Source organism: Mesitornis unicolor, unplaced genomic scaffold, assembly GCF_000695765.1.
Source record: "Mesitornis unicolor isolate BGI_N332 unplaced genomic scaffold, ASM69576v1 scaffold7589, whole genome shotgun sequence".
Taxonomy (NCBI): Eukaryota; Metazoa; Chordata; class Aves; order Mesitornithiformes; family Mesitornithidae; genus Mesitornis; species Mesitornis unicolor.
This window is the reverse complement of record NW_010205233.1, coordinates 2,830-14,741: the sequence shown is the minus strand read 5'-3', so window position 1 is coordinate 14,741 and position 11,912 is coordinate 2,830. Positions and strand designations below refer to the sequence as shown.

Here is an 11,912-nt window from a genome sequence, read left to right as displayed (position 1 = left end):
CTCATCAAGGTCATTTATGAAGAGATTGATCTTGATGAGGGGATTGGCACTTGTGGCACTTGGAAAATAAGCGTTTCTCTTCTGCTCTCTTAGTTTGTGCTGCCGTCATTATTTTAATTTAATGGACATGTCTGACTGTATGCAAAGGCTTCCTTACCTTTCAGTGACTGGATTTGATTTTTTCCATATGGCGCAGATGAGAAATTTCCACAAAAGAAAAAGCAGGTTGGGGGTGCCGAGGAATAACCTGGGGACAGAGCGGATCTGTGAGTACAACGCCCCTTCACCTCAGCATCTCTCAGCTTTCAGCCCCCGCTCCGCTCCAGGAAAGGCAGAAACTGAAATAGCGCTTCAAGCTCTGCTGCTATTAATACACCTGAACTGGTGGGTTTTTGCATACAGGCTTTTGTTAGCTTGAAATGCTGATGGCAATGTAGAAATGTCACTGCAAGGGAGCCCTCTGTTAGTGACTGGCCCAGTAACACTGTGAGCATCGAACCAGGCACTGACACAGCGACATAACTGCACACCGTACAATTACAATAAATCACAGGATTTTAAAACACACTCTTTCCTTAAAGAGAAAAATAGCAAGTAGGTAGCAAGGGATTACTGTTCATCTCCATGCATCCTTACAATTCAAGGGCTCTACCAACGCTTAATTCGCTCTTTGGCTTTATAAAGCAACAGTAACTGGAGCTGCCTGAGCATTTGAAGAATCTGATGAATCCTCACAACATCACCAATCACGCAGAAATACACACTTTATAGCACAGAATCACAGAATCCCAGACCGTTAGGGACTGGAAGGGACCTCAAAAGCTCATCCAGTCCAATCCCCCTGCCGGAGCAGGAACACCCAGATGAGGTTACACAGGAAGGCGTCCAGGCGGGTTTTGAATGTCTGCAGAGAAGGAGACTCCACAACCTCTCTGGGCAGCCTGGGCCATGCTCTGTCACCCTCACTGAGAAGAAGTTTCTTCTCAAATTTCAGTGGAACCTCCTGTGTTCCAGTCTGAAACCTGATTCCCATCCCTGAAATTAAACAAGGACATCTACTGAGGCGTTCCTCTCGTCTCGGGTCACTCCATTTTCCTAACACGCGGTACCAGCCTTGCAGTGACTTCACTGGTTTTCAATCCAGTTGGTAAATAGGACAGAATTGTTGATACCAGAGAAATGGCTCATCGATGTTTTGTCCTTGCTATTCCACTCAGCTATGACTGTTAGTTTATAATTACGAAGCTTATTACTTCCCTGTTTAAAAAAGGCCTCAAAACAGTAAATGCAATGCATGCATTTAACCTCGCTGACCACAGTCCCTTTACTACTTCCGCATACGCAACCTTAGGTCAAGGTCGCTTTGCTCCAAGGATCTTCCCACTGACCACGATAGTGAACTGGTGTCGTGACTTCTGCACGTGTGTGGTGATTTGTGTCCCATTTTCCTCAGGTGAGCAGCAGTTTCCCACCCTTAATTCTATGGTGCTTATTCTTAAAGCAGCCACCCTCTCCCACTGCCGTTCTACTTTGGACAGACAGGACCGGCCGCTCCAAAACTGCTCTGCAAGACAAAGCAGCAAATCACGGCTCTCACAGGTGCTTGCTATCCAAATATTGCCAACATTACCAAGGTTGTGATGTGTGGAAGAAACAGGTTATATTTTAGGAGTAGAGCATTTGTTGTATTTTCTGGTAGAGCCAGAAAGTATTCGAGGGACCGCTGATCTCTGATGAAGTAAGACATGTCACTAAAATCAGTGAGACTTCACTGGCTTTGGGCTTGGGTTCAGTGGGAACCCGCCAAAAAACGCAATTGTTGGGCTTGTTCTAGCTTCCTCAAAATGGAATTTCATCCAAAGTGCACAATACAGTAATAACAGGAGTCTTGAAAATTGTTCCCTGACGTTTTCATGTACAAGTGTGCTTTGGAAAGAAGGCACCCAAACCACGGTCTTGCTGTCGGCTGTGCATTGTCTCCCTTCCTCTGCCTGCACAGTGATGCTCACGTGAGCGACCACACGATGAAGTGTTCTCAAAGCCAAACCAGCACAAAACTAATTCTCCAATAAAGACAATTCATTTTCTGCTGGGGTATTCCCTGAATTAGGTCCCCATGGGGTCAGACTTCCCAGCCCATGCCAGAGAGGGGACTCAGCCACAGACACCGAGGGCCGCCAAGCCATCAGACCACCTTGGTGCTGCTATGGACTACGGAAAATGGTAACAACTGGTAAAAAAAGCAATTCCTACCAACCCGAAAACATGGTGTGAAGCTTTTCCAGTACTTCTGCTTGGTCCAGCCACACATCAGAAAGAAACACAAACATGGCATCTTCATTTTCATCCTCCAGCTGCTTTAGTTTTGCAGAAGCCTTGACTGAAGCTGAAGAAGGCCCTCCAAAGAAGTTGATGTTCCCATAGAAGGCTCTACATCGTTAAAATATCCAAATCAGTTCTGCTTTGTTCCCAGATTGTTAGTAGGTTTGATTATGCTTCACTGAAGCCATTTTAATTATTATTATTACGCTAGGCAGCTCGGATGGTATCAACAATCATCTGGTACTTCATGGAGAAACAAAGAAAGAGAAATGGCAGTCACCCAGATTTAAAGCTTTCACAGATCACCTCAGGGCAGTATTTATCGACATGCATTCTTTGAGCAACAAGGACTTTCTAATCCCCATGTCATAGTTACCTGGTGCTGCCATTGAGAAGGGCTCAGATCTCAATTGTTATGAAGACGCAAAACCCAGTGGCCTGTGGAGGGTTTTTCCGCAGGCTCCTTAATACCAGTCCAGATATTGCTTCCTTAAAACTGCTTTTATTTTGGAGCATTTAGGGAGGGGGAAGAATAGCACAGAAACCCATAACAAAATATGGAGCGAGGCTGTTAAAAGTCAGTTTTGTACCTTGTGGTAGCAGAAGGCTCAGTAGGCGGAAATCCAAAAGCTTTCACATGAAAAACCTCATCTTCATACCAACCTAAGAGATTTTTGAACAACAAAATAACCTTTAGTTTTACCAACATCATCATGGCCTAGACATCAGGCAGATGGTCGGCAGCTGCACTGCACAGCTTGCCCCAACCTCCACCAATCCCTCCCTTGTGATAGCCCCAGTCCCTGCGCCGTTCAGTGGTGAACCAGGGAAGTATCTGCCCAAAACACAAGAAACTATTTTTTGACCCCAGTCACTGCACAGTGACAGAAAACAGCATTTTCAGCTTGTGACGCCATACTACTTGGTTACTCTAGTCTGTCTTCCCAATCACAGAATCACAGAATCGCTCGGTTGGAAAAGCCCTCTGAGATCATCATGTCCAACTGTTCCTGTCTACCCCCTAAACCATATCCTTAAGTACCTCATCTACCCACTCTTTAAACACATCCAGGGATGGTGACTCCACCACCTCCCTGGGCAGCCTGTTCCAGCTTCTGACGACCCTCTCAGTAAAGAACTTCCTCCTTCTCTCTAACCTGAACCTCCCTTGGCACAGCTTGGGGCCGTTTCCCCTTGTTCTATCCCCCATCACCTGGGAGAAGAGCCCAGCACCCACCTCTCTACAACCTCCCTTGAGGCAGTTGTAGGTGGTGATGAGGTCTCCCCTCAGCCTTCTCTTCTCCAGGCTAAACAAGCCCAGTTCCCTCAGCCGCTCCTCATCAGGCTTGTTCTCCAGAGCCCTCCCCATCCTTGTGGCTCTTCTCTGAACACGCTCCAGAATCTCAACATCCTTCTTCTAGTGAGGGGCCCAGAACTGAACACAGCACTCGAGGTGCGGCCTCACCAGTGCCGAGTACAGGGGGATGATCACCTCCCTGGCCCTGCTGGTCACACTGTTTTTAATACAGGATATGACAATCCAGTCATATCTCTCCGAGCATGGTGCAGCCAGGCTAAGGTTGATCCTCAAAGCTGCCACAGATGCTCACACCCCACCAACATCACTGAAACCCACCAATTTCGCAGGGTTCTGTTCTCTGTCTCCAGAGCCTATGAGGTGACAGCAAAGGCCCATGCCCAAAAATCTGAGTCACAAACTCGATTTATGGTCAAGCCTCATCAACATGGGCCTGGTCTGCTCAGCCACATCTGACAGACGTGTACCTGCAGCAACTGCCATCACCAGAATAACTCATTACAAGCAAAGAAAAGTCGTCTGCCTTACCTTCTGCCAGAACAAAGCACGACTCAGTATATAAACCACTGTGGAACTGGTGCAGAAAGGTTAAGAAATATATTTTTTCTTCAATCAGGACTCCTAAACTAGTTCTGCAGCCAAAGTTTGCTTTCCAGCTGGTGTAATACATTTGGACAAGACTAAGAGTTTACAGGGTGCCTTAAGAGCCAGGCAGTCACCCTGGTGTTTTAATGCTCAGTATTAATTTACTATTAAATTTGAAATTCTCCAGGTCTATAGGAAGTTTCTTCAACTCTCACATCACAGAAAAAGGATATGGCTTTACTAAGGTCTATCTGGACGACTCCTGTAGGGTCTTCTAGGAAAAACTTCCCCTAAAAAACAGGATTAATTAATAAAGCCAAATATACCCAACCATGAAATGCTTCAAAAGACATTTTCCCTCACGCATCAGCATCAACCACTTGTGGAAAAGTCTCTTCTTAGGGAATGGATCTTGCACCACTGACACTGATGCAAGTTCTGCCCCTGACTTACATGACAAGATGAAGTGGTGAGATATTTAAGACTTCTCTTTTTCTAATATATTATAACACTGAAGGAATGGTGACCTAAATACTCCACAATAAAAAGCAACCTACCTCCTTCAGCTGAGTTATCATCCCAAGCACAATCACTTCTCCCACTTTAGCCGTATTGCCCAACAGAGTTTCTATTGTTTTAAGCTGTAACCAAAGGCAAAAAATCAAATGAAAATTAAATCAGACTCTCCATGTAACTATTCTTAAGCAACCAAGACCAAGCACCACACAGCACATGTGTTTACAATACACAAATGAGCTATGAGAGAATTCAGGCTCATCACAAACATCAGGGACACATTTCTGAGTGTCAAATGCAGCACAGTTTAGGACAAGATTTCCAATAATGGCTGTTTGCATAAAGAACTGCTTAGCAAGTACGTATTTATCAGGATCATTTTGCTTACAAGTGCATTCAAACTGAAAAGAACAAGTGGCAATTTCTGCTCCTGCCTAAGGACGTCAGCTGTGGTAACGGGATCCTCAGCAGGACCCGCTCTGAGCCACGGGGCCTGCGCCCGCACAGTGACAACGATGGCTTTTCTGGAGCAGCCTGGGGTGACAGAGCAGCACTCAGGTGACACCGCACCGCGCGCTGCCCGTGGCTTCTGGACAACCTGCCGTGGGTCTGTCAAGCTGCAGTGGAAAGAGGTGACCCTGCAACACCATCAGCATCAGCAATGCCCTCGCCAGAGCTGAGTCAGGAAGGAAGCAGCCGAGGGAGGAAGATCTCACAGCCTGGACGGGGGTGCGGGCTCCGCTCCGCTCCCCTCAGCTCAGCTGCCTTTTTCTCCACTACGTTTTTTCAGAACAGGGAGAAGCAGGGAAGCTGAGCAAAGCAAAAGCTGCTATTTGGTACCCGGCGACACACACACATGTTCATCTTTTCTTGAAAAAATGTAGTAACGATGCAATATAAGGCAAGCATTTAATATGAGAAAGCTCAGATGCGAACACAACAGTCTAAAGTGACGAGCTTATTCAATTGCAAGTTTGTAAATTCAGTGCTTATGAATGGAAGCAGCAGGGAAATACCCCCAAGCAAAGGGAAGCAAAGTGTCATCCCTGTCCACCTCAGGAAGCCACGTTTCTCTTGCACTTCAGAGCCGCTTTTCAGTGCTTTGGTCATTGAGCCGATCCGAGCCAAATAACTGCGTTTTTGACACACAGGCTAAAAATGACCAAAAAGAACTCATGTCCATTGATGACTCGTATTGGCTGTAAAACTGAGATGTCACTGGAGAACTACTACTGCATTGAAGTGTAACACAAGTACAGTTCCCTTTGCAAGAAAAAGAAAACCAGATTTTTTACCTGGAATTTGCTCCCGCTGTCATCAGGATGAGCAGCGATGGCTGCAGGAGTGAACAGCTCATGTCTGTGAGTCCTCTGCAGAAACCAAATCGAGTAATCCAGTTTAAAAATAAATGAGCACTGCCAAAAAGCCACTTCATTACCACCACTACAAAATAGTTTTTAAAGTATGACTTGCTAATCAAATGTAGCACTGAGCCAGGTGATGGGAGGGAAAAGAGCAGGACACGCACAAAAACACAAAATCCCCTCTCACCACAGGATGCTGAAATGGAGAAACACATGAACCCATCATGCTGTATGGTGACAGCTGAGAAGATCGCTAAACCTCAGCACAGATCCTGTTCTTACTCAGATTTTATTTAAAATGTACCTCACAAAAGCACCTCAACACAAACCACTTCTGTACACATAAGAATATAAAAACTGGCACTTGTTTGGTGTATTTTGTTAAACAAAGCAAAACTTTTCCTGACCTGCTGTAAGATGGAGTAGCGCTCACGAAACAACTCCGCTTTATCTCTGGCAGTTCCGAATAAATTGGGTACAGGAAAGTTGGTCATTGACAGACTGCAAGAAGTTTAACCAAATGGAGATTAAAAAAGGTACATTCCACACACAGAAGCGATTTATTGATCCAGATGTTGTAGGAGGCTGCAAAAGCTGTAACACTACTGCAGAATTTATTTACTGAACGAGGAGGATTTCTGCAAGGGATCCTGCCTTTCTGCAACAATTTAATTTCCCCCTAACTCACAGTCCTCAAGATTTATCTTTCCACCTGAACGGGACTCTGCAGAAATCGGGTTTTTAAAAAGCAGTTTTGTCTTTTAAGTGGCCACGAACAAGAGTATTTTCTTCCCCTTGGTTAGCAGATTTTCTTCATGGCATTCTCTGCTTGCGATAGCCCGGAAAGCAAGAAAGTGGCGCTGGAATGAAACTCCCCTGCAAACACAGAGGATGCTTTTGCGGGGTTGGCAGAATCACGGACCAAGGCTAGAAAACGAGTTGCACTTTACATGGAAGTTGCTGCAATTTACAGGTAAATTCTTTAGCTAGCAAAATATTTACAACCAATTCCTCCAACTGCTTCTTCCTTTCTCTAATTTTTCTTTTTTAGCTTTGTAGCTCTCCTTAGAAATCTCCCAGGGCTCTGGGGAGTTGCAAGCTGCAGTCTAAGAAATAAATATATGCAACAGACAGACCCAATTTATTTTAAAATAAATTAAACAGCCAAATGTGAAAAAAAACCAAACGAAAACAAACTACTTTTAGTGATGAATGTTCTTAGCCTTACTGCCTCTTTGACTCATTAGATGGCATAAACGTGGCTGGGCATTTTACTGCCTGATAATCATCGAAGTTTCAGAGCCAGTAACAGCAGCGGCAGCACAGAATACGCTGAGTTACAGGTGCCCATTTCAGCTTCATCTTCTGGACTAGGAAAAACCCCATGGCACATTTAGTGATGAGCCAGCATTTACCACAGAGTCTGCCTGGCTCTTCAGAGACTCATAAACAAAGTTATCTCACTTTCTCACCCAGGCTTGAGATGAGCAGGCCCAAGATCAGAAAACAGACTTCTAACCATATAGAATAGAGGGGTTTTTTCTTAAAACAAGAAGCAGTTGAACCTGAAAATATGCAAGACTTACGGTAGAAACTTCTTTCTCTCTGAATTATAAATATAACGTGGAATATCGAAGGCTCCAATAATGTTGAAAACATTTTCTCTGAAATAAGAATACATTTACATCGTTATCTGACGTGCATGAAACAACCAGTAACAAAACACGTTGAATAAAGTCATATTCCTTGTGTTCACCATCACCCTGCGTTAGCACCATCTCTCCCACGTCACTGTACCTATTGGACACTACTGCACCTTCTAGTTTTAAAAAGGAAACTCTTCAGAAGTTCGTTTAGAAATGAGGGAGGGATACAGCTCCTGCCCTTACCACTGCATTACCATGTCAATACACAACGGAAACACTAAAGGAAACACATTCATCACGATCACAAATAAAGTTCTCAGAAGCTGAAATAATTGCTCTGCTTTGTTATCACAGAGTGGAAACCAATCACAGTTTATAGAAAAAAACAGAAACAAGCACCACAAAGGAAAACTTTTCCAAGTGCTTTCAGAAAAGAAGTCTCTTATGAAAGGCACAGCCTTAGATAATTCTAAACTAGAGAAAACAACAGAGACATTACAGCACTAACGAGTTCTCTCAGTATTGTAACTGTTGGTTTATTTTATTGGTTAACATTCAACCTGTATCGCACGTAACACATAACCATAGCATTTTATTTCCAGAATGTCAGCATTGTATTTAGAATCCCCCGGAGGCCTATCCAGGAGAAAACATTTTATAGGAAGGTACATCACTAAACTTCAAAGACAGGACCAGGAAGACAAAAGCAAAAGCAATTACCGCATGTGTAGCACTGCAGAAGATGCCTGGCATTTATTTCCCAAGAAAAAAATAAAGGAAATACGATTCTGTGAAATGCACACCAAATCCCCTAAACCTCAGATGAAAAAACAACGTCACCGTACATGGTTTCATCCGATCCCTGGCTGCACTCTTGGACGGCTGCTTCCACTGTGGCTTGTTCGATCATATTGGATGACACTGAAAAAAACAATAAATTCAAAGGTTTAAAACTGCAGCCTATGGGAAGTGGTAAGTGAGAAAGTAAGGCCTCAAATATTTTACATTAGAAATGGTCCAGTCTTCTCAGAGGAATGTATTACACAACCAAGCATGTTTTCAGTGAGCTAATGACTCAAGTGGATCACTTAATATTCTTACCAGGATACATCTCTAGCAAAAAAATAGCCCACACACATCCTGTGCCCACCACTAATGCACTAAACATGGAGAACAAGACAATTATAGTTTATGCAAAGCTGCCAAATACTCTACAAATGTGTCAGATCTCAGCTTACACATTCTGGAGGTTAATTTTGTTCCAGAGCATCATCACACAGATTGCTGTCATAAATAAGTATTCCAACAGTTTAACACCATTTTGGAGATAGGCACATTGTTGTCTTCGTGGATTTAAACTGATAAATGAAATCTAAAAATATTTATAAATGCTAATGGTTTTAGTGAATTTCAAGGGAAGATCAATGAATGCAGAATCACAAAAGGACTTGGTCAGCATTTCCAAACCCGACTGCTGAGCTCCTGGAACAGAAACCAGGACACGAAAACCTGCCTTGGAGTTCCCTGTTCAGGGCATGGGACTTAAAATCACAATTTGTACCAGGATTTATGCTAGATCAGGACCAGTTCTTCAATCCGCTTTTCCTCCCCATTTGATCAGCTCTGATCTGTTATTTCATAGCCAGACTGAGGATATAAAGCCGTAACTTCTGTAGTCTGTGCTTGAATAAAACTAAACCAGGCATGTGCCCACCCTTGATTTAATTTGGTTTAAACAGGATAGGCTGGGATGGTTTCCTGAACTCACCTAAGTATTTATTTTAGGTCACGTTCATATGGGTTTGAATCTCCTGGGCCAACAACTGGAAGTGAGCCCAAGTTTCCCAGTTCTCATGAGCTCTGAGCAGCACACACCTACATCAGGCATCGGTGCCACCTCTGTCAGTCACATTCTTTAACTAAAGGCATTGTAACTCCTGTATTTTGTGCTGTCAGACTGGGTGAGGTATTTCTTGAGCTACCAGGCCTTTCATGGCGTTTTGGAGCAGGGACACTGGATCTGTGCCCTCAGCACACACTGTCCCCATGAAGCAGGAGGCAGTCCCCACACAAAATACTCCTGCCAAGATGATGGAATTGTGGGCATGCTCAGAACCAAATGGGTTGTAAGAACTTCACCCGGCAGAGCTCCGCTCTTTCAGTGTCTCGTGTTTTTATGGGTTTTTCCAGGAGTTTTCTCGATTGCACTTTTGGACTTAGTAATCTGTAGAATTTGATGTACTTTCACACGCCAAGCTGGTACAGCTTCTCCAGCACTGTGGTGCCTGTTACCAGCACCTTCTGCCCAGTGTAACCACCACGAGACCATGTTGGCATGACAGAACATCAGCATCTGCCTGTGATCATCCCAGTGACGGTTAAACTCCATCCACACCTGATTTAATTTAACGTGCTGGACCATTTTACTGATGCATGTGCATCTCCCACTCCACTTGGGTGCAAGGGAATGAAGAAATGCAACAGTGTCCTTCTTGAGGTCACAGGTAGGCTCCTCCACTTACAGCTGTCAACAACCCCAACCTGGACCTGACCTACTAAATGACAGGTGAATTAACTTCTCATTATTTCTTTGGTTTATTTTAATATTTACAGTGGTAGTTTCAGGTGCAAAGATGTCCACACAAACTCAGCTAGGTGCTTTTAGTAGCTGGCATTACAAAATTTCACTACTCTAGGAAAAGTCACGGAGGTACCAGGCTGCCAACTTTAAATGGCAAAATTACATCTTCCACTGACATTGCAAACGTCAGTATTTAACAGAACAAAATGTCAACACATTTATCATGATCAACCTGGTGGACTAGAATGACACCTTAGTGCATATGCTGCCAGTAACTCTGTCTTTGTCTAAATAACATCATAAGCACAAGATAAGCTTAGCAACTTAAGACAAATAAACTGTTTACTTACAAGGCTGTTTTTCAACGGCATCAATGACATTTTCAATTATGTTGTCGAGTTCTACTTCACTGACGGACTGAAAAGCTTCGGTAAGATACTTTAGAGCATCCCTAATTCCAAGGAAGAAAGTCAGCTCAAAAAGCAATTAATATTCAATACAGTTTATATAAACTACGCCGATTTTGGCAGATGTGCACATAATCACTAAACAGCTTGTGATCAGAAATAATAAGAACTGCATAATACTGCACTAATTTAAGTCAAAGAAAAAAAACACATCAGGATTGAAAACATTGAGGATAAGAAGCAGAGAAGCTCATCTTAATACATTCACAGGAAGACTCGTGCCAGAAGGGACCTCTAAGGTCTGCTGGTCCTGCTTTCTGCTCTAACAGGCCAGTCACACTGCTCACTGGGATTAGATCCTCCTGAGCCTTCCTTTTTTGAGGTAGAATAAACCCAAATACTTGGCACTTTTTCCACATCAAGTTCTCCAACCCTCTAAGCATCTTGGTGGTCCTCCGCTAGACCCTCACCATTTTTTTAATGTCTCTCTTGAACTGAGGAGACTAGAACTGGATAGTCTCACTGTTAAAGACAACAACTTTATTATTAACATAATCTGTCAGCCAACCAAAACTGGTATTTTGGTTAACAGCCTGACCTTCAAAATGTCCCAATTCATTTAGCTGTGGGAGTTGGGAGCTCTGAACTTGGACTCCTCACTAATGAAATGGCCAGGACATTGTCTAAAATAATCACATCCTATCCATGCCAGAAACAAAATGGAACTAATATGAACGCACGATCTTGAAAGAAAAATAGAAGCAATGGAGCCCCAGGCACTCTTATAACCCATGACATTTTCCACTGCAAGCAGAAATTGCTTTTCCTTGACCTCGCAATCTCTAATACGTCCTATTACGTACCAGCGGAAATACCATTTCTGCCTCTGGTAAGGGATGCTGGACACAGAACTGGAAAGTGCAACTCGGGAAAGAGATCCCAGAGTTGTCAGGGGCAGCAGGAGACCAAAAAAACCCAACAGCACCACCACCCTTGAGGGTACCATGGGGAGACCCAGGGCAACTTTTGGTGCTACCCAAACCCACGCTGGACTGGACGCCGCAGTGGGTTGGGTCACGGGTGGAGACGGATGGAAGAGGCCCACAGCAGCAGGACAGGCAAAACAACAGGGCTTCGGCAGAGGAACTCTGCAGGCCTCAGTGCAGGGGCGAG

General features: G+C 44.0%; 1 protein-coding gene across 1 annotated transcript; it reads right to left on the bottom strand.

Annotated features, from left to right (window-relative positions):
* Positions 1-136: 136 nt before the first annotated feature.
* On the bottom strand, positions 137-10,776 carry POLE2 (polymerase (DNA directed), epsilon 2, accessory subunit; the record flags this gene model as incomplete). Its single annotated transcript, XM_010191338.1, has 11 exons — positions 10,683-10,776; positions 8,597-8,672; positions 7,692-7,769; positions 6,513-6,606; positions 6,037-6,111; positions 4,783-4,866; positions 4,459-4,515; positions 4,169-4,217; positions 2,913-2,985; positions 2,258-2,430; positions 137-247 (listed from the first exon to the last, which is right to left on the bottom strand). Coding segments are annotated over exons 2-11 (859 nt in total), but the record flags the coding sequence as incomplete, so codon positions are not given.
* Positions 10,777-11,912: the final 1,136 nt, after the last annotated feature.